At 36.0% G+C, this 27,746-nt stretch overlaps 1 protein-coding gene across 4 annotated transcripts; it reads left to right on the forward strand.

The window, feature by feature from the left end:
• LOC110446512 (CLK4-associating serine/arginine rich protein-like) lies at positions 1-27,332 on the forward strand. 4 transcript variants are annotated; one of them, XM_021491693.1, is made up of 19 exons: positions 1-47; positions 8,391-8,526; positions 8,936-9,033; positions 10,733-10,831; positions 11,453-11,535; positions 12,290-12,380; positions 12,515-12,642; positions 13,604-13,700; positions 14,232-14,310; positions 14,894-14,967; positions 15,430-15,474; positions 17,102-17,290; positions 17,609-18,370; positions 18,818-18,952; positions 19,224-19,272; positions 22,165-22,219; positions 22,837-22,895; positions 24,169-24,359; positions 24,806-27,332. In XM_021491693.1, the coding sequence occupies exons 2-19, from the start codon at positions 8,428-8,430 to the stop codon at positions 24,858-24,860; spliced, it is 2,388 nt and encodes a 795-aa protein (XP_021347368.1). In that variant the 5' UTR covers positions 1-47; positions 8,391-8,427; the 3' UTR covers positions 24,861-27,332. The 4 variants fall into 4 exon arrangements, with proteins under 4 accessions (XP_021347368.1, XP_021347369.1, XP_021347371.1 ...); XM_021491694.1 differs by having other exon boundaries at positions 17,609-18,349; XM_021491696.1 differs by lacking the exons at positions 24,169-24,359; positions 24,806-27,332 and having other exon boundaries at positions 19,224-19,276.
• The last annotated feature ends 414 nt before the right edge of the window (positions 27,333-27,746 follow it).

Below are 27,746 nucleotides of genomic sequence, written 5' to 3' on the forward strand. Positions count from 1 at the left end.
AGAAGTTCATTTCCGGTTAAATGGAGGCGCAGTGCTGTTTCGGAAAGGTAATGCATGCTAAATTTTGCTATGGTCTTTCACACATGCTCACATGATGGGATGTCAGCATTGACTTTCCTACTACTTTTTTTATACCATTTAGTTGTAAGTATGCTTTTCAACGAGGCAATGACACAGTAAATAGTGGCGTGCCAATTTTGACGACCCTGACACGGCGACAAGCCGACATTGATTCTGTCAGCAGATTCCTGCTACTGTTCAGTAGTAGGTTTGAGTACACGTTTCATATGCGTTGTATCCTATCTTATCATACTGGAATGCTAAAAACATACTTGGCGATCATGTAAGTAGTTATTGTGGTTATCTGATTGAGTTATTTAAAATGATTTAATAATAGTTGATTGGTCAGTAACAAATAGGGATTACACGACTTATCTCCCTTAGTCTACGTTACTCTTAGGCTACATTCGCGTATCCCGGTTGAAACGGTACGTGTGGCGCAGAAATTTTTCACGATAAACGAACACACTTGGACCGTTCTATAAGCAGAGCTAAAAATCCACAGTTTCGGAGAATAAAAAAAACAGTGTTTCAAGAATATTATGACCTTCTTTCATCCGTCCACTGAATTACATAACTTATCTTAAAAACTACATGTGACTTGACATTGTTTTAGAAAGAAATAACGCAAACTAGTAATAGTCAGCATTTCAGTTTCGGTCAGGCACGTCTGGACCCCTCAATCTAAACGTGCCAAATTTTCCTGAGGTCAGCCTAGGTCCAGATCTGTACCTGTCGTTTTCTTTACAGGTTCAACCGTTTCGACCGGTAACGCGAATGTACCCCTAGTCTTATCCAAAACATATCAATATATGGTGGAAATAGTATGCGAAGTCAGCAAGATGGACTCTCAACATAAATTATATTCTTCCCAAACTTGTTCAACCCATGAGGAAATCCTACCCAAAACAATCATCCAATCAGAAAAACTAGCAGAATTCAGGACATGCAGTATTGCACCATATAATAACATGTATAACATATCAAACATATACAAAACCTACAATACAACTAACACTGCTTTTAAACTGTTTTTATCCTATAGAAAATTATAAAAAAATAATTAAAAAACCTGCATAACACACTACAGCACAAGACCAAAAACTTCCATAATCGTCAATATTGATGGAGGATGGATTAAATATGAAGATGAAGCACCGCAATATTGTGTAGTTTTAATATAAACCTAGGGGAGATCTGGCTAAGATACAGAACTGTTCTAGTGTGGCAGATTTTAATTGTACATAGGATTACAGTTGCCTTCTAGCTTCGAACTAGAAGGAATTTCCCTTTACTTAGCTCAGTGGTAGAGCATCCCCCTAGGGATCCCAGATTGATCCTCAGTGGAAGCACACTATTCTCTTTCCTGTTACAGTGGTGCCTGTGACCAACCCTTGTTTCAAGCATTGGGTGCAGTACCTGAAATGGACGGTCGACCACTCAACATAGGCGATTAAAGTCTTGCTCGGGTGACCAAAAATTGTCAAAAGTGAGGTAGTCACTGGCCCAACAAAAATAGTTTGGGCCACTGTCGAAAAATCTGAGAATAAAACCAATTATAGTCCCTTTCACATTAAAATGGGGTGTTTGTTTTGTTACATGTACTGTACAGGTAACATATTATTTTATAGATTAGAGCTTGAGGTCAATGTTCTGGGTGCAATGATATAATTTATTATTGTTTAATAAACATAGTAATATCCTGACGAGGCACACGTGCATATGTTGTCTGTTTGGCGCGACACCAACGATCTACACTTGAACACACTATGATTTTATATAATGATATATATATATAAATAGTTGGGGCCTCTGGGTATTCACCAGCTATTTTGGGAAAGGGCCCCTGAGCAGGATTTGTAAGATCTAAAACCTGCAATGTGGTAGAAAAAAAATCTCCAGCTGTTTTTTTACAGTAAAATGTAAAGCAATAAATAAACATCAATTTTTAGTATTTTTGTTCAAATCTTATTTATGTAATTTGAATGCTCCTTCATGGGTGGTAAAACATTGCACATATAATGAAAGGAAACTTGTATATAATCATGCTTTTAAATCCAATTGGGAAAATAAGAACTGAAATTGGGAAAAGTACATGGTCATTTTTAGCTCACCTATTCGGAGACTACGGGGTCTAATGTAGTCACCGCGGCATCAGCGTCCAACCTTCTGAGGTTAAAGTTTTTTCCAGACAGTGTTGGATCATCACACTCAATACACACTTTGTCTATTATGAGGTTAAGTCATTTATATTAAGTTTTAGCAATGTGTTGGACCATATTTTCAGATTTTAGGGTCCAAAAATTAAAGCTTAATACATTGGACTTGGTTAGGGCAAACTTGAGGTTAAAGTTTTTGGGCAAGTTTTTTTGTGTAGTGTTGGATCGCCACCATCAATAGGCTATTGTCCATTAATAATAAGGTAGAAGTATTTATTTGAAGTGTTAGAAATGTTCTGGACCATATTTTCATATTTTAGGGGCCAAAACAAGCTTAATTGGACTTAGTTTCAGTTTTTGGGTAAGCTTGAGGTTAAAGTTTTTGGGCAAGTTTTTTTGTGTAGTGTTGGATCGCCACCATCAATAGGCTATTGTCTATTAATAATAAGGTTGAAGTATTTATATGGAGTGCAAGCAATGTGCTGAACCATATTTGCATATTTCAGGGGCCTAAAACAGCTTAATTGGACTTGGTTTAAGTTTTTGGGCTAATTTAGCCCACCATCATCTGATGGTGGGCTATTCAAATCACCCTGCGTCTTGTTATCAGTATTTCACAAGAAGTACTGAAGGGATCTTTCTCAAATTTTATATGTAGGTTCCCCTTGGTCCTTAGCTGTGCAGGGCAACTTTTGAGACTGATTGGATAAACAACATGGCCGACAGGCAGCCATCTTGGATTTTGATAGTGAAAGTTTGTTATCTTTTTTTCTCGGGAAGTACGGGAGGGATCTTTCTCAAATTTATATGTAGGTTCCCCTTGATCCCTCGTTGTGCCTGTTATATTTTGAGACTGATCATAAAAACAAAATGGACTAAAAGAAGAACTAAACAGATCTTTCACATATTGCAATGATCGATTCTATTTCTTTCACATTAAGTACTGTACTAGTAAATATGTGAAATGACAAACACACTTTGAAGGTTGGCTTTCATACACATCAGTATTATGTTAGATCAAAAGTTACCTCAAGGTGCATTTACTGTTAACATGACTCGATCAAACAGATTAGAGGAAAGAAGAGAAAAGATTAAACTGACAAAGAACTAATGAAGATGGTACAAAGGTGGGCGCCAAGATCCCTCTGGGATCTCTTGTTTTGTGAAGTGTTGGAACGGTCACCACGATCAAAATGCTGTTGACTATTTCATGTTGGCTGGTCATATCATCTTACCGTAAAAACCCATGTAATTTGCGCACTTTTTTTTCAGAAATTTAATACCCAAAGTAGGGGGTGCGTAAAATACACAGGTATAGAAACTTTCCAAGTTTTTTTCAGGAAAAGATCGATGATTCTGAGAGATCGCCATCTTGGATTATGTCCCTTGGTACACGGAACTCTAAGACAAATGACGATCAACAAATTTATTTATGTCAAACATTAATAAAAGATACATAATGTGTTGTTATGTGAGTTTATGTGAAAAGTATTAATAAATAGGTAACGTTTAACAAAAAAAGTTTAGCCAAATTCCTATGCCAGAGAATCGCCGATCAACTTACGACATTACGTTTCGACATCTCGGTGCGTTTCCCCATACTATTACGAAAATGTAGTTGTTCAATTTAAGCTCCGTTCTATGTAAGTTCTGTAAGTTTTTTCAAATCGCCTATGCGTATAACGTATAGCATGGTTTTTTCCCGGCTCACTTTCATGTTGATCTCGCGTCTAACATTACGTAAACACGTGATTGATAATAACCTTGTGAATTATTTCAATATTTATTAAATGAAGCATCGTAAAAATAGTCTGCGTTAACTATTTTTTTTCTTGGAGTAGATTTGAAGTGGATGTATTGATTGTCCATGCTTCTAGTATAAACATATTTTTATAATCCCTTATCAGTCAAATCAGCCTGTAGTTTTGACAATGCAGTAGGGCTTCGTAATTCATGCCACGTGTTGGCGAGTGAAAAAAACAACAACATGGTCCGTCGATCGCGACTGCAAATCATTTCAATTAGTGGAGCTATTGTTAACGGGTAATCACAGAGATAGTGTTAGCTCATTACTGCATTGTTATTTGTAAAAAAAAATATCGCCAAACCACGAACTTAGATAATCTAATTCCGTGGCCAAAATGAACTGTGACATGACCTGGTTTGAAGTGACGTAACCCAAGCCGCCATGATGAGCCCTTCTCACTGATCGTAATTATGATCAATAAAAGGTATCTTATTATGTCTTTCAACAGGAGATATGCACCAGCGGTTACTAAACATCGAATTACTTATTAACTGATATGTTTTTGTAAGCAAGTAAATGTTTTATTTAAAATATTGCTAAAATGAATTGATGTATTCCGATATGCGCACACGTGTGTGTCATGTGTGATCAGATAATTCAAAGAAAACAAGCAACAAAATACACATTTTACGTAGTTTCTTCTTGGTTTTAAATATCATTTTACATCAATGAAAAAAATTTCATAGAAATATATTTTAAAAAATATATTCAGAGATCGATTTTCGGAGCATGAACATTGTTTTTTTCCAGATTTTTTGGGTGCGCAAAATATTCGAGTAGAACCTTTTTTCCCGATTTTCAGCCTCTAAAAGTACCTGCACAAATTACACAGGTGCGCAAATTACATGGGTTTTTACGGTAACCGTTAACGAAAAAAGTTTAGCCAAATTCCTATGCCAGAGAATCGCCGATCAACTTACGACATTACGTTTCGACATCTCGGTGCGTTTCCCCTTACTATTACGAAAATGTATTTGTTCAATTTAAGCTCCGTTCCATGTAAGTTCTGTAAAAAAAAATCAAATCGCCTATGCGTATACGTATAGCATGTTTTTTTTCCGGCTCACTTTCATGTTGATCTCGCGTCTAACATTACGTAAACACGTGATTGATAATAACCTCGTTGATTATTTCAATATTTGTTAAATGAAGCATCGTAAAAATAGTCTGCGTTAACTTTTTTTTCCTTGGAGTAGATTTGAAGAGGATGTATTGATTGTCCACGCTTCTAGTATAAACATATTTTTTATAATCCCTTATCAGTCAAATCAGTCTGTAGTTATGACAATGCAGTACAGGGCTTCGTAATTCACGCCACGTGTTGGTGAGTGAAAAAAACAACAATACGGTCCGTCGATTGCGACTGCAAATCATTTCAATTAGTAGAGCTATTGTTAACGGGTAATCACACAGATAGTGTTAGCTCATTACTGCATTGTAATTTGTAAAAATAACGCCAAACCACGGACTTAGATAATCTAATTCCATGGCCAAACTGAACTGTGACATGACCTGGTTTGAAGTGACGTAACGTTAACCCAAGCTGCCATGATGAGCCCTAATTTTCACTGATCGTAATTATGATTAATAAAAGGTATCTAATTATGTCTTTCACCAGGAGATATGCACCAGCGGTTACTAAACATCAAATTACTTATTAATTGATATGTTTTTGTAAGCAAGTAAATGTTTTATGTAAAATATTGCTAAAATCATGTGTGATCAGATAATTCAAAGAAAACAAGCAACAAAATACACATTTTACGTAGTTTCTTCTTGGTTTTAAATATCATTTTACATCAATGAAAAGAAAATCATAGAAATATATTTATTTATTTTTTATTCAGAGATCGATTTTCGGAGCATGAACATCGTTTTTTTCCCAGGATTTTTGGGTGTGCAAAATATTCGAGTAGAAGCTTTTTTCCCGATTTTCAGCCTCAAAAAGTACCTGCGCAAATTACATAGGTTTTTACGGTATATGTTAAGGTACGGCAAAACGATATTATATTGCCATCATTTGTTCAAAGAAATGTTAGCATTATGAAGGGGTTTGGCGATAAATTGAAAGAAACACATAAGGAATTCTTAGGTAAAATGTAATTGAGGGACCTTAAAGTATGTTGGCGGTAAGTGAGGTGGCAAAGGAAATGACGGGCATTATAACAAGGTTTTACTGTACATTTGTTTCTGTTGATATTTGCTATCTTACAATATATATCACCAATAGGCGAGCTGTGCTGTTCTCCAACAGCTCTTGTTCAATTGGGAATGGGTCCCTGTACCGGGACCTATAAACACCTGGCAAAAACCCTGTGGCCTATAATTGTTTAGCTGATGTGTGCATTTAACCAGGCAAGAAACTGGATCCATGCTCACTTGTGGCATATCTTTGTACATGTACAATTTTTCCGTCAATTGGCTGTGGTAACCATAATGGTGGTCACACATACTGAGTAATTCTGTACCTGTTTCCCCAACATTGAAGACTGTCGATGTGAAAATTGACTAGTGTGTGCGAGTTTTGTACGGTTGATATTTCAATGCCAATAGCCAAACTTTGACACCAAAAACCTTATTTTGCTACTTTCAGTATTCAAACTTTGTGTTTGTACAATCTGAAATGTTTCCATGAATTTGATTTTGAATTTCCTAGAAGTTCACTTTATATTTCTGCCACAAGGCTAGGTTGCCTACCATTTGGTATTGTATATATATTGTCTCCACATGTATATCATCAAAATCATTAAAGAAGCTACTTGAATGACAACAGACTATAATGAAAACAAATTTGACTGTATTGTGATCAAATGATACATGAACATACATTTGTGTGTATACATATATATATCAGATCATACTCAATTAGTAACATGGTTTCTTGCACCTTTGAAATTTTACAATTAATGCTCCATGGCATTTTTCCCCACATAGTCACCATCAAGTCAAACTATATTACCTACACATATTACCATCGCCGCTATTATGAGTGATATAATTTGTTTATCTTATTTTCAAAAGAAATATTCAATAAAATCAGACGTTGTCTTGCATTTTACAGAATAACATACATGTACATCATAGTCAAACAAAATTTGAAGTTTGAAAAAAGAAAACAAAAAATGCTGGGGTCAAAATCCAGACCTTTATATTGCCAATCAGGAATTATAAACTCACACAAAAATAAAACATAAATGAATGTCCAATGTATTAAAAGGGAAGTTACTCTAAGCTAGAAAAACTCCTTTTGGTTGTTTCATGATCATCTGAGCTTCCATGTAGAAGGGAGAACACCCAAAGTCAAAAAGAAGTTGAGTGGAACTCTTATATTAATGATCATTACTGTGCTCCTTTTGATATTGGCTGTGAAGTACACTGATGCTCCTTTTGATATTGGCTGTGACGTACACTGTGCTCCTTTTGATATTGGCTGTGAAGTACACCGTGCTCCTTTAGATATTGGCTGTGAGGTACACTGATGCTCCTTTTGATATTGGCTGTGACGTACACTGTGCTCCTTTTGATATTGGCTGTGAAGAACACTGATGTTCCTTTTGATATTGGCTGTGAAGAACACTGATGTTCCTTTTGATATTGGCTGTGAAGTACACTGTGCTCGTTTAGATATTGGCTGTGAAGTACACTGCTGTTCCTTTTGATATTGGCTGTGAAGAACACTGATGTTCCTTTTGATATTGGCTGTGAAGAACACTGATGTTCCTTTTGATATTGGCTGTGAAGTACACCGTGCTCCTTTAGATATTGGCTGTGAGGTACACTGATGCTCCTTTTGATATTGGATGTGAAGTACACTGATGCTCCTTTTGATATTGGATGTGAAGTACACTGATGCTCCTTTTGATATTGGCTGTGACGTACACTGTGCTCCTTTTGATATTGGCTGTGAAGGACACTGTGCTCCTTTAGATATTGGCTGTGAGGTACACTGATGCTCCTTTTGATATTGGATGTGAAGTACACTGATGCTCCTTTTGATATTGGATGTGAAGTACACTGATGCTCCTTTTGATATTGGATGTGAAGTACACTGATGCTCCTTTTGATATTGGCTGTGAAGTACACGGTGCTCCTTTAGATATTGGCTGTGAAGTACAATGATGCTCCTTTTGATATTGGCTGTGACGTACACTGTGCTCCTTTTGATATTGGCTGTGAAGAACACTGATGTTCCTTTTGATATTGGCTGTGAAGAACACTGATGTTCCTTTTGATATTGGCTGTGAAGTACACTGATGTTCCTTTTGATATTGGCTGTGAAGAACACTGATGCTATCTACACATATACCTTATTTTGTTTTTTTATATGAAATATCACAATTCCATCTGTTTTTTTGTTTATTTAGGTACTCATTATTCAATCACTAGTCTCCGAAACCCAACATGTGGCACGAGGCAAGGAAGCAGGAGAAGAAGATCCGGGGGTTGATGGTAGATTACAAGAAAAGAGCAGAAAGGAGAAGAGAATTTTATGAAAAAATTGTAAGATACTTTCATGATCAGTTGAAAGGGGATCTAGATCTGAATTAGTTGAAATTGGAATGTACTACGGGGGGTGGGGTCCTCATCATGTCATTATATTGGAATCATGTAAATGTATTAATGGATTTTAAAAAGTTTCAAGACCAAGGTCATTGTAGCAATAAAACAAGACCATGGAGGAGCCTTTGCTGACCTGTCATTGGTCTAGTTTATAATTCAAATCTAAATACTGAGAAAAAGTGATTGTCCTGTCAGACCTAAAATGTAGCTTTATCATTCCCATTGTTTTGTGGCCAAAATATTTTGAATACATCTTTGTCCAATATCACTGTGATAGTTTCCACTGTAACTTTTAATCCTCGGGTATTCAATTCAATATTATACACATTAACTTTTGTTGTTCTTTCAGAAACTAGATCCTACCCAGTTTTTGCGAATCTACGGAAGGCCATGCAAGATAAACCTGGACCAGGCGGTGGCTATAGCTGCTGAATCTCCACAGAGCATGTCAGTATTCACATAATAGGGTTTATATGGGATTATCTCCACAGAGCATGTCAGTATTCACATAATACGGTTTATATGGGATTATCTCCACAGAGCATGTCAGTATTCACATAATACGGTTTATATGGGATTATCTCCACAGAGCATGTCAGTATTCACATAATACGGTTTATATGGGATTATCTCCACAGAGCATGTCAGTATTCACATAATACGGTTTATATGGGATTATCTCGGATCAGTATTCACATAATAGGGTTTATATGGGATTATCTCCACAGAGCATGTCAGTATTCACATAATAGGGTTTATATGGGATTATCTACAATCAGTATTCAATCATTCTTTCTCTGATTAAAAGGTTTGTAGTTGGAATACCAAGATTGACACATCACAATCAAATGTGCCCAGGATAATTGATGAACACCTTCAGCCAACCATCTTTGTTCTAAATTGCTGTCTTTGTCCATGATCTATTAATAGTGTCCTCCATTGTTCAAACTTACTGGTAGATCCATAGACAATCACCTTGAAAAACATGGTCTGTTAGAATCATCTACTGCATCTTTGGAGTTATAATTATTTCCTATGCATTTCTGATCCAACGATAAATATCAGTAAAATCAGTTTTTTCTTTATCATTAATATTGCACATTTCCTTATTCTATGTTATCAAGCACTAAATAAAAAGTTCAAATTTCCTTTTTTCATGTCTGGTGTATCAAAATTTCAGTAGGCCTCCAAGAAATCTTTATTAGATAGAACTATTTCATATTGAAGGTTGTCCTTGGAGTATTGTTGCGAAAGTTTCAGTTTTAGACTGATTGTACATCTTGGATTTTGACATTTTAAGTTTGTTATTGCTTTTTCTCCAGAAGTAAACAATTAGTTTGAAAGGACAATCTCCAATTCATCTGTATGAAGTCTACAGCAACAGTTACAGGATGCATTTACTGTTGGCAAAACTATTATCAGTCCAACAGATAAAAGAAAAGATCAAAGTTACATTTAGAACTAAAGAAGAACTCATTGTTTTAAATTTCATGACAGCTAATTAATTCAATTGCAAAATAGCAATATCTTTACTGATATGTGTTTTACATAAAACACAGAAGCTCACAGTACTTTGAATTGTAAGTAAATATGGTAACTTTCTCCTCAATTTTCATGCTCCACCACAGATGTAAAGATTGTAAGTTATTTTAAGATGTGATTTCTGTTGATCTGTCGATTTGTCTGTCTGGATGTTGGTATCTTAGTGAGACTTTACATATCTGTATCTATTATATGTCCCACCAACTTCGCGAGCCAATGGTGTTCAATACGATTCTCTCCTTCTCCTTTTGAAAAGGAGGGTATTGTATTGAACACCCTTGGCTCGCCAAGCTGATGTCCCACAGTCGTCATACATTAAACACATAGGTTTTCAGGAGAATTACACCATCATGTGATCTGTAGGTTTGTTTTTCTGATACTATTATGGCATCAATGCCTCGGTGATCAGCAAACCTAACATTAAGATACTTTTTAGGAGTACTATATTATTGACATGTAGCTCACTAGGACTCATATTTTATGCTGCAATGAATTTGATAAGATTTTGCTTTTAGATCCATTTCCATCAAAGTTGGAGCGAAGGTATGTGAGTGTTTAACAAACATGAGATGTATATGAGATGTTTATTGCTTTCCTTACATAGGATGCCATGGCAGGGACAGACAGATAACATGATTGACCGATTTGACGTCCGAGCCCATCTGGACTATCTACCACATTTCAATATAGCTGCTCCTCCTACGTATGTATCCCTCCAATCATGACACTTTGAGATCCAGTGTTAATCATTCCAGTGTAATTGGCAAAGTGGACTAGATAAATCTTATAACGTTAGAAAACAGTGTTAATCATTCCAGTGTAATTGGCAAAGTGGACTAGATACATCTTATAACGTTAGAAAACAGTGTAAATCATTCCAGTGTAATTGGCAAACTGGACTAGATAAATCTTATAACGTTGGAAAACAGTGTTAATCATTCCAGTGTAATTGGCAAAGTAGACTAGATAAATCTTATAACGTTAGAAAACAGTGTTAATCATTCCAGTGTAATTGGCAAAGTGGACTAGATAAATCTTATAACGTTAGAAAACATTTTAAATAAACGGAAGATCAAAAAACAACAATATGTTTTCTGATTTTCTTCACCACAACAATGGAGTGATTCACAAATTACAAATCTTCAAACATATTTATAGACTGGTTATGACGTCGTTAGTCTAATCTACATGTACACCTGTACCAACACCTTGTGTATATTTATTAAGGTCTGACATATGTAGACTGTCGCTATGACATCATTGTTATAATCTAAATTTGTACCGACACTTTTTGTATATTCTTGTCATTGTCATGTTTTTTCAGACTCACTAGACATGAAGAAGAGGAAGAAAGGCTGTGTTGCTATGAAAGATACAGAACCCTTATTGAAAACGAATGTTCAGCATGTAAGACATGGTTTTATATGAAATTATTAATCTGAACTTTGTTGTATGTGAAAAGGCAGACAAAAGCTTCCTCTCCACCAAACAAAAAAAGGAAAACGAAAAAAGCCCATAAAATGTTCAACAAAAAGTTTTTTGTACTATACATACATTTAGGGAATAACCCTACTGTATTTTGAGGTTTGTGGAAGTAAATCATGATTATACTGTCATGAATGGAGTTTTACAGAGTGAAAATCTAAAAATACAGTAGGATTATCCTCATAATAATTCATATCAGTTCAAACCACCGAAAGAAAAGGTCATTTTAAGATATGTTTGTGCGTGTTCTTAAAAATATGGGTCACTCTGCCAAGGACTAAACAAAATATATTTCAAGAGATTTCAAAATAACATTTCTCAAATTTTCTAAATAATAAGCTCATTTAATACTTTACTTTCTCACAAGTTTTGTTGTAACTAAAAGTCATTTGTATCATCTTTAACTAAGCAAAATGTTGAATTGTATCTTAAAGCAAATATTGTGATATAATTTATTCCTAGCTACCATATGTAGCCTATCATATGAGTTAACATACCTAACTGCACTGCAAGTTAGCACTAGGAAAGGTTGAGGATACTCCCATGTTTGTTGAAAATCAGACACCCCTGTGAGGCTGTGAGTGTTCTCATGTTTTCTTCGGTCTCTAGTGGTGAGATGTTTTGTAAAGATCTGATCTTGATTTAATTGTTTGATTTGCTGTTGTAATGTTGACAGTGACAGAGGAACAATGTCTGCAGCAGATAGCTGTTGATGAACAGTTTGGTGCAGCAAACAGATCATTTCAAATTGAAGAAGAAAAGAAAAAGTGAGTACATCAGTATATATAGTGAAAAAGATATATGACACAAATTTACATACAAAAAGATATTTGGATTTTGTAAAATTAGATCATGCTGTTCAACATAATATAAGTATTATAATGAGTGTGACCTTGTACAGACTTTCAGGGAAGAAGGCTGCAATAGGTTATACATACACGGACAGTACCCCAGCCCCGGAGGAGCCGGACGACGCGGAGAACGACAGCGATGAGAGCAGCGACACTGATGTAGAAGTAGCTGACTTAGGTAAAGTCTGATTACCTTTACCACTGAGGAAGGTTCTGTTTCAATAAAGTTCTAATATGATTGATATCAGCTGATCACTGATTTATCTTCACCCTTTCTAGGACAAAGATTTTGCTCTCCGGTTATACAAATGTACTTAATTTTTCCGTTTCTTTTGGGTGAAAAGTTCTCATTTTAAGATGATATGTACATGCCTTATTAGAATACTTCGTTTTTTCAAACCTCCAAGCAGGGCGATTTGCCGCCAGGGTTTGATCTGTAAACACTTGGTCCACTTCTGGTGCTTCCCCATGTAATTATTACAGTTGACTAGTGAACTATCATGAATTCTCCATTTGATAAAAACATACCATAATGCAGTGAAGATACACGAAATATTTTATCTTCACATGTGAAGACGCGTACGTCACTCTTAGTATGGTCCAATCTGAACAGTACACTTTATTCTCTGCGTAGATTTTCAGTTTCAAGTTTAGATGAAGTGAGGTCAGAATAAGTGATTGTGTGTTCCACCTATACAGCATACATTATTGTTTTTACATAACTACACTATTAATATAATTTTTGTCTGGAACTATTATTCAAAGGGGGGGGGGGGGGGGGGGGGGCNTTGTCAATAGAAATATTTGTAACAATCGCTGCTTCTCTTTCTCAGAAGATGACGTTATTACCTAATCGTTGACATTTACATGTGCGTGCTATGTGACAAATATTGAGTGACAATAGTGCTAAATGCAAAATTATTGCCATTAACAATTTATAAAAAATAAATAAATTCAAGTATGCAGGATCCGTTCCCCCAAGGTTGTTGGACTGTCAGTTAGTCATTTTCATGAAAAGAAATTTCGTGTCCAGCAACTTTGCTGCATTTTCTTGTTAAGTCTACAAGATAGAACATCTATTTGTAAATAAATAAGATATAATAACAGTTGTATTAATTGACATTGTTGTTTCCTATTAGATATCACCCTTGATGTTGATACGCTGAACTCGGAACAGTTAACCATGTTGAATCAGTGTGCTCAGCTGTTTGGTATGAAGGAAGAAGATTACACGAGGTAATACTAGTCAGATCTGGATTAATCTACTTCTGAATCAAACAAAATATGAATCATAGCTTAGGGGCTCTTAAAAGTGATAAGCTTGGAGTTCAGTACATTGACAACTATATATTGATGTCTTAGCTCTGAATAAAGGGAGACTTTTTGTGTTTAAAGTTCAGGCTCTTCTTGTAATTTTTGTGTCCAGGCTGTAACTCATTAATTGTTTAAGACATGCTGATAAATCTTGCAGTATACCTGTATCACCCACAGATGATGTGTATTGCCTGCCAATAGGTCACTGACCTTCACCTCAAGGTCAAACCCAAAATAAGTGTAAACTTTTCAGTGATATTATTAACTTGTATAAGTGTTGAGGTACTGTGACATTCCACTTTAAATCAACATGTTGGCTACTAAGGGGAGGTAATAAAGTTCATGTCTGTGTTATAAACCTGAAAGTTTCTGCCATTTTTTTTCCAAATAGTACATTCCTATTCATTTTGAAGTTGATAATAATATGTATGATCTGTTTTACTCTATTTACAGGCTTTTGTCTAAAGATAAGGAGGAAATTGAAGCATTAAGACAGGCTAAGATGCTTGAAGAGGAAAAGGCACAATTTGCAGTGAGTTTTCTTGTACTCAAACATTTTAATTAGTTTTGTTAGTTGGTAGTAAGTCTATATTTGTACAAAAAAACAACAACACCATAACACTAAAATTTTGTGGTGCTGAAATTTCACATTTTATAAATCAGAATATGTCTGGCTTTTAAATATCACAGTACATCATCCTTACCCTGGGTTGTACAATTCAGTGGCTCAATGCCTGGGGCAAGTAGGTTTTATATCAGGACTAGTAGATTAGAAAAAAATATACTATGAATATGTTGGTTTGCTGGTACAATTTTCAAAATCTGCCTTGGAGATGGATTCTTCAATAAATTGTACACTCCTACAGTCACTTAAAGAAGGAGAATCGAAATTTGGAAGAAAAAGGGGTATGAAAAATTTTGCTGTTAAAATTGCAGGATTACGGGTACTTTTACGGGAAATTATTTGATGCAAAAATGTAATTTCCTTTGCTGGAAGTATGTTAATAAGTAAACAGCAGATCTTTGATTTCCATGCATGAAAACATGTTTTGTAAGTCCTTTGTTGCTGGCTTTTCGTTTTTTTCAACAGTGTCTTTTAATGTTCTCTTGATTAGGGTCGGAAATCGAGGAGAGAGAGGAGAGCGTATAAGGAAAAACGATTGGCCGGCCGAAAACTGAGTCCACCAAGGTAACTAGAGAAAGCCTATAGCTACTGGGGAGCAGTGCAACAATGATACAAGGTTCTGCATCACCATGGTTTTTTTTGTGTTAACTCACAAGGAGGGGGTGATTATAAATTCATATAGATAGTATTTTAAACAAGGAGCGTACCCACTGTTAGTCCTTACATGAATTTAGATACTTGAGAATACGTTATTGGAAAAACATACTCCGACATAGATTTATATTAATAATGAAATAGCACTGCAGTGATCTTTGTTGCCCAAATAGAGTTTAAACTAAACTATGTATATCTTCAATAAGATTCATTAGTTTAGAAATAAATAATATGAAAGTTTTACTTTATACACAAACAATATATGTATATGTTGCGACACATTTAGTACACATACATTGTGTATAAAGTAAAAGTTTGATATTAAAACTATTGATAGTATATCTGGTTACATATGCTGTTGTTGTGTTTCAGTTACGCTGCTCGAGATAGTCCCAAGTATGAGCCCTACAGAAAAAGGTAAAACTTCATGGTTCATTTAACTGGAAATATTTTCTTTTTCTAAGATAAATGTCTTGGTGTTTAGTTGCGTGTAGAGCCCTGAAGGAGTGAAGTTATCAATTCTGATACATTCATTTTTAAAGGATGTACTGTATGTATGTTCTTTCCAAATAAGTTCTTCATAACATTAGTGTTACCTATCTTTCATGAATGCTCATAAAGAGGTAAGTTATTGAGGGCACAATTAAAATAGTCAGTCACACAGTTTAAAGGGAGGTAACTATTACACCAGTCAAAGGCATTGCATTAATCTTGAGCAAGTGGTGTGTGTGTTGTATTGATTAAAATTGAATGAGTCATTCTACTTGCACTGCTTCACACTTTTGAGGGAGACATACATTCTATCCGTTCTATTTCACCCTTTGACTGTGGTCTGGCTGTCTGAGGTATGTTTGTCTGAGATCTGTTTATCTGTGGTCTGTTTGTCTGTGGTCTGGCTGTCTGAGGTATGTTTGTCTGAGGTCTGGCTATCTGAGGTCTGTTTGTCTGAGGTCTGTTTGTCTGTGGTCTGTTTGTCTGTGGTCTGTTTGTCTGAGGTATGTTTGTCTGTAGTCTGTTTGTCTGTGGTCTGTTTGTCTGAGGTCTGTTTGTCTGAGGTCTTGCTATCTGTGGTCTGTTTGTCTGAGGTCTGTTTGTCTGTGGTGTGTTAGTATCATGTTGTAGAAACAATTGAAACAAAGACATTCTGCTAGAACCATTGTATCTGTGAGAATTGAACTGAGAAAAATTGGGAGTAAAAAAAAAATCTTTTATACTTTTTCTCCTGGAGTAACCAAATTAGGTATACAGATATAACCAGGTACCTGAGATGACAGAATTTGTTGTACCAAACAAGTCGCTGTGATCTTTATTTTGACCTTTGACTGCCTGCATTCTTTTGAAAAATTTGCCCTATTCTGTATCGGTTACTTTCTTCGTAGTAGCTGGCTAGGTTGATCCTTAGATAGGTGTACAGCTCAGTAAATAAAGAAACCCTAACCCTATGGACTGTTTTGCAGTACTATGCATTGTTACTGGTATTATTCCTCATAAAGCACTGGAGATTCTGTGTAGGTCCCCTTTGATTCGTTGTGGTGCATGTTCCATTTTGAGAACTGATCACAAAAACTGTAAGGCTGGCAGATAGTCATTTTGGAATTTGACTGTTTCATGTTGTTTACACTGTTTCTCAAAAAATACAGTATACATACATGTATATCTTTCCTATTTCTTAAATACGTTCAGTTTCATAGTTTTGCATATTTCATTTTGAGCTTCATGTTCCTTTATCAGAAGAAAGTTTATTGCCAGAAATCGGAAATCTTGCTTGTTCTGTTTGGTCACATTTCTGTCCTAGTTTGACAAACAGCAACCTAACTTTGAAGTTTTGATCAAAAGTTGCTGAAAGATGCATTCACTTTTGACATGAATATCGATCCAACATGAGTGAGAAAAGATAAACGTACATAGAAAAAAAATGGTTGGCACTAAGATCCCAGGGGGATTTTTTGTAGAAGTGTTCAATCAATGGATAAAGAACTATTGGGTATTAATTTTCTCAAAAGGGTCAATATCATATTTACAATGATAATTGCCTTCTTTCTAGGTCATCGTCTTCATCAAAATCAAGGTCCCGTTCTCGCTCGAAGTCCCCAGAGGCTGGAGGGAAGGTGATGTTTATCACCAGTTTTGGTGCAGACAGTGAGGAGGAGGGAGCCATTCATGGTCCAGCACTTCCACCTAAACTTAACACAGAGAACAACGGCAAACCTGAGACTAAAAAGTCACCATCATGGTCGGTGTTCTGTTTAGTGAGACTCTCTAACCAGGATTGGCTTCCCTCAAAACACAACTTACATTTAGGCCAGAAATTCTTGTCCTGTTGACACTTTTATTTTTTTTGGCGGAGTTGGAAGGTTAAAAAAGAAGAATAAGAATCATAAAAAAAATCTACAATACAAAGGATAACAAATTATGGAATGATGGCAAAGATTGTTTATGGAAAAGAATTATAAATTTTGAAAATGTCTTTATGATATCACTATCAGCTCCTTTTTGTTTGTCAATGTCATTGGCTGTGATTAAACGGAGTATTTATGTTTTGTTATTGTAGTGAAAAGAGGTCTGACAAAAAAGGTGAAAAGGACAGAAACTGGAGGTCAAGGTCAAAATCACCCCGAACAAGGTCACCACAGCGATATAGCAGTCACAGCTCCAGGACTCCAAGAAAGAGGTCACGATCACGTTCAAGGTCCAGAGACCATGATCGTGACAGAGATAGAGATCGCGGTGGTTATCAAGGAAGGGGCCGTTATGGACCTCCGCCCAGAGCTGGCTGGCGTAGTAGGGATTGTGACAGTCGGGATTATAGGGATAGTCGTGACTATAGGGATAACAGGGATCGTGGTTATAGGGATAAAAATGACAACAGGGATATTCGTGACAGCCGTGACAACAGAGATCGGGATGGCAGGGATGTTCGCGACAACAGGGATAGAGATGGCCGGGATTATAGAAATGTACGTGACAACAGGGATAGGGATGGACGTGATTCCCGAGATAATCGGGATCATCGGGAAAACCGGGATGGCTCTGACAGCAGAAATAGGAGGTACCCATCACCCCCTAAAAGCTCTTCCTTGAAAAGGAGAAGGTCAAGTAGTAGTTCCTCATCCAAATCAAGGTCAAGAAAGTCCAGATCAAGGTCAAGAAAGTCCAGATCAAGGTCAAGAAAGTCAAGGTCAAGGTCACGAAAATCTAGGTCATTGTCACGATCAAGAAGATCTGTGTCAAGATCTTCATCACGCTCGTCAAGTTCATCTTCCTTCTCCAGCAACAAATCATCAGTGTCAAGGTCAGATACATCAAAATCAAAGTTTGTCTTTTCTTTTTTGTTTTTTGCTTATATCATTTCCTATTTTGCAGTACCATCTTCAGATTTCAAAATTTTAATGGCAAAGACTTAAAAGCCTATTGTTTAAATAATCAAAGCCTGATTGCCTTTGACTTGACCATTCTCAGTCATTAACAAAAGTGTGAGAGTATTAGTTTGACAGGTTTACTTTCTTAGTTTTTATCTACAAAAGAAAAACAATTGGCTCAGATATAAGTTCATGAAAAGGACATGAAAAATATGGGTGCAACGATCCAATATCCATATTGAGGGTGGCAAACTAAATAAAATTGAACTAGATCTTAATCAGGAACAGGATACTTCTACCTTTTGAAACAAAGTAAATCGCTTTTAGCTATAGTGTTTAAAATGATATTTTTTCCTCCATTTTATGAAAGGAACATAATAACCATTTGTTATCGTGATCAGGTCAAAGTCCACCTCACCAGTACAGTTCAAACCAGATCCAGTGATAAAGCGATATCGCCGTGAAAGTCTGTCGTCCAAATCAAGTGACAGCGAATCAGATGGGGAGAAAGAGAGTAAGACCGGTAAAACTTCCAGGTAAAGACAAAGACAATGTTTGAACATACTTTAGAAAATATTACTTTAAAATTTCCATTTCTACCACATTGAAGAGCGGTATAATTCAATTCATTTGTAAAGAAAAAAAATCATGTTTATTAATTTGGGGAAATAAAAACTTCATATTGGGGAAAATGCATGAATGTTCATTTTTTGGTAAAGGTACTGTCTGGGACACTATGATTTCTGGATTTTGCAGATATTTCACCTGATCGGTATAATGAGGATTGTGTATATCTGATTGTTGTAGGGCCCCTGCTGTACCTGTGGTCGGTAAACTGACATCTGCAGTTCCTCAAGTCAGTAAGAATTGCTTGTCTTGTCATGCCTTGTCAGTGTAATGCTGGTGTTTATTTCCACTCCAATACCAAAACAACACTTTATTGTAGAGATATTTTGTACTGATTTTCAGGATTCCATAATCTTTTGATATTATTTCATAGTTTATAATTTCTCCTGTCATATTTTCCAAACTGAAAAGAAATGAAGTATGTGTTCCTATACTTATTTATTATTTTGGTGTCTTGTGTATTTGAATCTAAAAATTTGTTCTGAGCTGTTATTCCTGTAAATCAGTATTAAATATTATTTTGAATTTCCTCCTCTATATATAATTATGTGTTTATTGGCAAACATCATTTTAGAAAGAAACTATTTTAATATAGGAATAGAGTGTGATAAGCAATATTTGCTGTAAATGACTGAAGTGCAAGACACTTTAATGTTGTTCAAACTAGGTATGAACGATACAGTGTTGTAAGTTACATTTAAAAAGTAGGAGAAATCTACAGTGAGATTCCAAGACTTCTAAATCGCGACGAGGGGGCTCAAAGACTCTCGCACATCTATGACCAAGTTTTAAACAAAGCATAGCTGAATCGAGTCATTTCGGTACATATATAACAACTTTTGTACATACGCTTACAGCATAGCGGAATTGACATAGATTTTTGTGGACATTTGTCTGATGAAGGTGACAGTGTACATATCGTACCAGTCATCGAAACGTCACATAGAACATTTTATTGGTTATGTAAAAAGAACTTTAAATAATCCATACTTACCAACCTGAAGAAAATGTTTAGAAAATGAGATTCCAAGACATCAACATGTAAAACTGATGACAGAAAAGTAGCCGGTGACAAAATGCCGCCTCTTATCACTGTTATAGGAATAGAACAGGAAATGAGATCATTTGGAGTAAAACAATTGTGCTAAGAGGTGCTCCTCTGACACTATCAAATTATTTCAAACATGGATCCAACATGTTAAATTAATTTTATCAAATAAATTATTATTCAGAAGCCCACCCTCTAGATGATGGTCGGTTCAAATTGTCCTTCAGCCTTGGTCCATCGTCAGTTCCCTTCATTGTTCTGATTTAACCAATTCTTGTTATTACTATATCTCAAGAAGTACGCATACCAAACAGGTTTCTTTCTAAACTTTACTTTTAGGCTTATAAGAATAAAAACAAAAATGGCCACCAGGCAGCTATCTTGAATTTTGACAGTTAATATTTGATGTTGCAATTTCTCAAGAAGTACCTGGCAGACCTTTCTCAAACTTCATGCTATATGCATGGTTCCTCTGGTCCGTAGTTTTGTATGTTTATTTTCTGAGACAGATAAAAAACAGTTTGTCGGCAAGTAGCCCTTTTGAATGTAGCAGTTAAAGTTTGTACATGTAATAACTATTTCTTAGACAGTAAATTGAGTTTTCCCCAAATTTCATGTGTACATGTGCCCTGTTGAGGGGCTGTCCTGGACTCTTGTTTAGTATAGACTTCATTGAGCTTCAAGCAGCTTGATCAGAAGTAAAATATGACCATCAAAAATCAGAAAACTTACTTGATTTGAAGGTGTCATGACGGTTATATTGCAGAAGTAAATGTTTTTTTTTTCAATTTTGCCTCCTAGTATAATTATGTTAAGCTCTGCATGAAAGCTACAACAGTAGTATTAATCCATACAAGAATATGTATTATTGTCCGATTCATGATTGACATGATTAATAGTGTTAACCCTTTCACCCCCATGTAACTTTAGTAAACTCTTCCATGCATTGATATGGACGAGTCCATTATGGTCTACCGTAAAAGTAATGTAGACTACATCTTTGATATTGTGACAATCCTTTTAAAGAGGATGTGAATTCAGTGTTCTCTGTTGATTAAGCTGTTATATCAAGCTGTCTTAAGATTTGTGTTTTGAGGGACCTCAATTTTTTGTGTCAACAAAACCTAAGCCTGTGTCAGATCGGGTCAGGCATTCTGTCGAGTTCAAGTTAATATCTTAACATGGAACAATTGAATAAAAAATTCAAATTTTGATTGCTTTTGTGAATTTTTTTACAATTAAAATGTTCAGAAAAATTCTTAGAAATCGCTTATTACTGATGTACAAGACCGGTGATTTTCAAATAACAGTGTAACAGATACACTGAATCGAGGTAGCATCGGCTGTCTGTCAACAGGCATCACCTGACTAGCTTTTTTATTATTATTATTAAATATTAGCTGATTTGATATATAGGGTTGAGCTATGGTCACATAAAGAGGAGTGTCCTTGTGTGTAATGTGTGTGTGCTGGATGCAGTACGTTTGTGTGTTTTTCATTTCAGAATTTTTTATTGAAAAATCAAAAGGATTGAACAACAGGCTATGCCTAGTCCTCTCTTAGCCAGAATTACAAACAAACATAAACTATATAGAAAGAAAGAGAGAGAAATGTATACATATAGTAGAAGTAGTTACAGAAATAGTGATGCAAGGGGAGTAACTCCCACAGAAGTTTCAGTTATAAATAAATACTTCAGTGTGTTTACAAGAATATTTGTTTATTTAACGTCGCCTACCATAATCATACAAACATTAGCTCGGTAGCGCTATTTCTGCGTCAAAGTATTTGCCTCTCGGTGGTAATGAGCACGATCTGATGTCAACTTCAAAGTGCTACCTAATTGAAAGACTAAGCTGAAAGCACCCCTCACAGTGTTCCACCCAGCTACATTATACTGACAATAGGTTAACCAGTTGTATTTACCCTGAATGCTGCATGTTTAGCAGGGTATAGCAACTACCATTTACGGACTTCTGTATGTACCACAGCAGTTAGGCAAGAATGGGACATCTGAAACAGCTTTTAGAGGTATCTGTGACTACCTGTAAGTCTGATATTTTCTGATTTTAGCTATCAGCCCGTGACAAGCTAAAGAAAAAAATGCAGGCAGCTTTAAATCGACAATGTAAGTATAAGTAATACAAAAAAAATGGGATATTTTTATATAATATTTATATGCATATCTATCTATTAAGATTTTAAATCCTTGTGAAAAAAATTTGGAAAAGTAACTAATCTGGTGAAAAGTTGATCCATTTACCACTTATCTGGTAAAAAAGTTAATCCATTTACCACTTATCTGGTGAAAAGTTAATCCATTTGCCACTCATCTGGTGAAAAGTTAATCCATTTACCACTTATCTGGTGAAAAGTTAATCTATTTACCACTTATCTGGTGAAAAGTTAATCCATTTACCACTTATCTGTTGAAAAGTTAATCCATCCATTTACCACTCACCTGGTGAAAAGTTAATCCATTTACCACTCATCTGGTGAAAAGTTAATCCATTTACCACTTATCTGGTGAAAAGTTAATCCATTTACCACTTATCTGGTAAACAGTTAATCCATTTACCACTTATCTGGTAAAAAATATTCTATTGGCTGTTTATTTGGTCAGTACTTTATCCAATAATTCCAGCCACTAATAATATGTTCAGTAGTTATACATTCAAACTTGGTAAATCAAGTCACCTCTGATCTATATTGTTAGTTTTAATTTATATGGCTCATATTTTGTAGACAAAGCAGACAAGAAAGCTGAGGTCCAGAGGCTTGAGAAAGTGGAACGCGAAAGGGTGGTATGTATTTGTTTATTATTATAGAACAAAAGTGAAGATACACATTAGCTTTCACTAGAATAAGAAAGGTCGATACAGGCTATCCTAAAATAAGATTAAAAATTGAAAGTGCTATAAAATTACAAAGATTTGGGAGTATCGGAGCATTAAGATGTAGAATTATCAATCAATTATCTGCATACAAAATCAGCTTGAATTTTGATACATTAAGAGAGAATAAAAATATTAAAACAGTACAAAGAAAATGTTGCAATCTCTACAACCTAGATGTTCTCACTTAATTCTGGCAAACTACACATGTTTGATTTTCAATGTCAATACAACGGAGATTAGTGTTGTCTGGAGGCTGCTAGAATGATTATCAATGTCAGTACTACATAGATAAGTGTTGTCTGGAGACTGCTACAATGATTATCAATGTCAGTACTACAGAGATAAGTGTTGTCTGGAGGCTGCTAGAATGATTATCATTGTCTATACTACAGAGATTAGTGTTGTCTGGAGACTGCTAGAATGATTATCATTGTCTATACTACAGAGATTAGTGTTGTCTGAAGACTGCTAGAATGACTATCAATGTCAGCACTACAGAGATAAGTGTTGTCTGGAGACTGCTATAATGATTATCAATGTCAGTACTACAGATATAAGTGTTGTCTGGAGGCTGCTAGAATGATTATCATTGTCAGTACTACAGAGATAAGTGTCGTCTGGAGACTGCTAGAATGATTATAAATGTCACTGCTAGAATGATTATCAATGTCAGTACTACAGAGATTAGTGTTGTCTGGAGGCTGCTAGAATGATTATCAATGTCTATACTACAGAGATAAGTGTTGTCTGGAGACTGCTAGAATGATTATCAATGTCATTACTACAGAGATTAGTGTTGTCTGGAGACTGCTAGAATGTTTATCAATGTCAGTACTACAGAGATAAGTGTTGTCTGGAGACTGCTAGAATGATTATCAATGTCAGTACTACAGAGATAAATGTTGTCTGGAGACTGCTAGAATGATTATCAATGTCAGTACTACAGAGCTTAGTGTTGTCTGGAGGCTACTAGAATGATTATCAATGTCAGTACTACAGAGATAAATGTTGTCTGGAGACTGCTAGAATGATTATCAATGTCAGTACTACAGAGCTTAGTGTTGTCTGGAGGCTACTAGAATGATTATCAATGTCAGTACTACAGAGATAAGTGTTGTCTGGAGGCTGCTAGAATGACAAATATTGTTTTGGAGAGTAAAACTTGAACTCTATCTATCAGGACAGAGAAGAGGAGCTTCGTCTACGAGCGTTGGAGATGCGACGCAAGGAAAGAGAGCGTCGACACCGCGAGCGAGAGAAAGACAACAGCAGCAGTGATGAGAAGCCAGTACCATCACCAGTATCAAGGAAGCATCACTCTAGCAGTCGCAGCCCTTCCCCCAAACCCATCAACAGACACAGGAAACGCAGGTAGGTTCCTACAAACCTGCCAACTTAAATGTTAATTTACTTAACCAGGGTTAGCACTGGCCTTTTCAAACATGGAATACCAAACAAGTAAAAGGTTTGGATACACAAAGAGACATTGGAGAGAGCTGAAATAGAAAAAGAAGTCTCTTGCAATGTTTTGGCTTAATTTGATACCAAACAGAATTAAACACTTTGATAGGTTAAAACACTTTTCACTCTTAACTTTTCTTTAATATTCTTATGGGTTATTTTTAAACAACATGATCTAATAGTGCATGCATGCCATACATCATTTAGATAAAGGAACTAGTATTGCCAAAACAACTTCAGTTATGGCAGCAGACTTTGAATGAGTTATCTCCCTCAGAGAACGTAGAATGAGTTATTTCTCTTAGCATGTAAATAATCCTGATTTTGAAGTACATCTTCTGATTTTATTTGTGCAGGTCAAGATCGAGGTCAAGGTCACCGGAACGTAATAATAAACTGGTGTCCTACTGAATGGAGTAAGGTTGCCTACAACAAACATTTAAACGTGTTTCTGCTCATGGTGGTGATGATTAGGACCTGGTCCATCAATAAACATACCTGTTCCTGCCTATATTGTTGGTAATCTAGGTATATACGGTTAACACCCTGGCCTCTGATGGGACGACTGTCACAGTGCCAACAGTAAACACCAGGATCTGTTCCTGCCTATATTGTTGGTAATCTAGGTATATAAGGTTAACACCCAGACCTCTGATGGGACGACTGACACAGTGCTCACAGTGAACACCAGGATCTGTTCCTACCTATATTGTTGGTAATCTAGGTATATACGGTTAACACCCCGACCTCTGATGGGACGACTGACACAGTGCTCACAGTAAACCCCAGGATCTGTTCCTGCCTATATTGTTGGTAATCTAGGTATATACGGTTAACACCCAGGCCTCTGATGGGACGACTGACACAGTGCTCACAGTAAACACCAGGATCTGTTCCTACTTGTTATTGGTGGACAGAGTGTACAGGATCCCAACCACCCTGACCATGTTATAACAGTGACTGGAGGTGTCAGTACTTGAACAAGGCAACATCTTATCCTTCAGTTAACATCATGACTGCTTTTCACAAAGTGAGACGTGTCTGGAATATTGAAGACTTCAGTGCCTAAAACGACCAGGTCATTACAACAGGGATCAGTAGTTTCACTAAACAGATACCAGGAGGATACCATGTTTCCCTAACAGGGATCAGTAGTGTCACTAAACAGATACCAAGAGGATACCATGTTTCCCTAACAGGGATCAGTAGTTTCACTAAACAGATACCAGGAGGATTCCATGTTTCCCTAACAGGGATCAGTAGTGTCAATAAACAGATACCAGGAGGATACCATGTTTCCCTAACAGGGATCAGTAGTGTCACTAAACAGATACCAGGAGGATACCATGTTTCCCTAACAGGTGTCAGTAGTGTCACTAAACAGATACCAGAAGGATACCATGTTTCCCTAACAGGGATCAGTAGTGTCACTAAACAGATACCAGGAGGATACCTTGCTTCCCTAAGTTTTGAAGTGACCACTGATCTTTTATATCTAAAGAACTTATTGTCCTGCTTTTCCTGTTATGACTATAAATTTTTAGGCTATGCTATTTCTATGTGTTCATGCAGGAAAAGTCTTTGTTGAGGTGAGAGAAGGTTTACAAGAACCTTGATGTGTACAAAAAGTAAATAAATCCTTAATTAACCCTTTCACCCCTATGTAACTATAGTAGACTCTACCATGCATTGATCTGGATGAGTCCATTATGGTCTACAGTGGTGAAAGGGTTAAATGAACTGTGTAGTCAATATAGGGGTGATGATAGTTAGACTAAAATGTGTGAAGCTAACTATCAGTCAAATTAGTTTATATACAGCTACTGGTATATTTGACCGTACAAATGAATATATTTGTTAGTTAATAGGAAAAATTAACTTTTCTGGGTTTTTTTTGTACAGTGTACATGTACCCATAATGACAAAAATGTTTTCTCATCAAAAGATTTTTCTTTTCTTTTCCGTGCCATATTCTTATGACATCATACTTAGAAACAAGACTACTTCATGCTATTTCAAATGGACTACTCATTTAATTCTATTGTTTCCTGCTTGTTAAATGCTAACAAAATACTATCAGTTGTGTTGTTTAGTAAATATCTATGTGTGGTTATGGTGTACCAAAACAACCACTAATTCTACAACTGCTTCCACCATAAACAGAAAATCTGTGGATTTGAATAATGATTCAAAAGTAGGGTTTGGTGACAGTTGTCACTTTTTATATCTGTCAGAATGTGAAAAATTGCATTTTTATCAAGTAAAATTCAATATCTCAAAAAGGTAATAATTTTTGTTCCTGTTATGTACATTTGTTATTACATGTTAGAACAATATCGACCATTGAAAAAGTATCCAATATCATGCCCGTGTTTTTATTGCTAATCTCGGAGTATTTTTGTCCGTTATTCATGTTGAAGGTACCATGTTTGACCACCTGTATGGTGTTTGACGTATTTAGCAGCCAGTATTCACCCTCTCCACATAATACTGCTATAAATAAATCAGTGAAATCATCTACAAATCACGTTCATCCAACATCTGTTGTGTAGCAGTCTACACAAATTCTAGTTTACAAATCCCGTTCATCCAACATCTGTTGTGTAGCAGTCTACACAAATTCTAGTTAACGAACAGTTCATATTAGCACCCATGCTTTTTTTTTTGCAATTTTCATGCCCCGGGCCATGTTTGGTCAATTATGGCCATTCCCAGGGTAGTAGTTTGTTAATCTGTTACATTGGTGTTTTGTAGAAATACTAGGATCTTTTACGGAGACACCTTCTCAGTCCTTAATTCAAAGCAACAAAATTTGGAGATTTTATGTTATTGCTAACTCTGTGTATATGTATATGAATTAAAAATAAACATTATCAAAAAATTTGCATCCAGTCCAGTTATAATTGCCAGCAATATTTCTTGCTGCCACACCCAGAACTCAGAGGTCCCGGGTTCAAATCCCATTCAGGCCATGTTGTCCTCTTCTGTTACACATGAGATTCAAGGATAAATTCAAGCAAACACGAAAAAATAGTGAAGGCCTGGTTTTTATCATCTAGGGCCTACACTCACAACTTCTGCTCTGTCGATATTTCTTGCACAGCTATGACTATGGTCTCCTGAAACAAGAGAAATTCTAGGATTAATGGTGTTTGATGATAAAACAGTATTTTTCTAAGTGAGACTGGGAGGAATGTCCAGTTACGTTCCCTAGGTTATCACATTCCATGGTGATGTCACCACAAACCCGCCTCTGTCATGTGTGGACAGTGTTTATATGGCCTAAGCTGCTGCAAG

This window comes from Mizuhopecten yessoensis, unplaced genomic scaffold (genome assembly GCF_002113885.1).
Source record: "Mizuhopecten yessoensis strain PY_sf001 unplaced genomic scaffold, ASM211388v2 scaffold2741, whole genome shotgun sequence".
NCBI classification, from domain to species: Eukaryota; Metazoa; Mollusca; class Bivalvia; order Pectinida; family Pectinidae; genus Mizuhopecten; species Mizuhopecten yessoensis.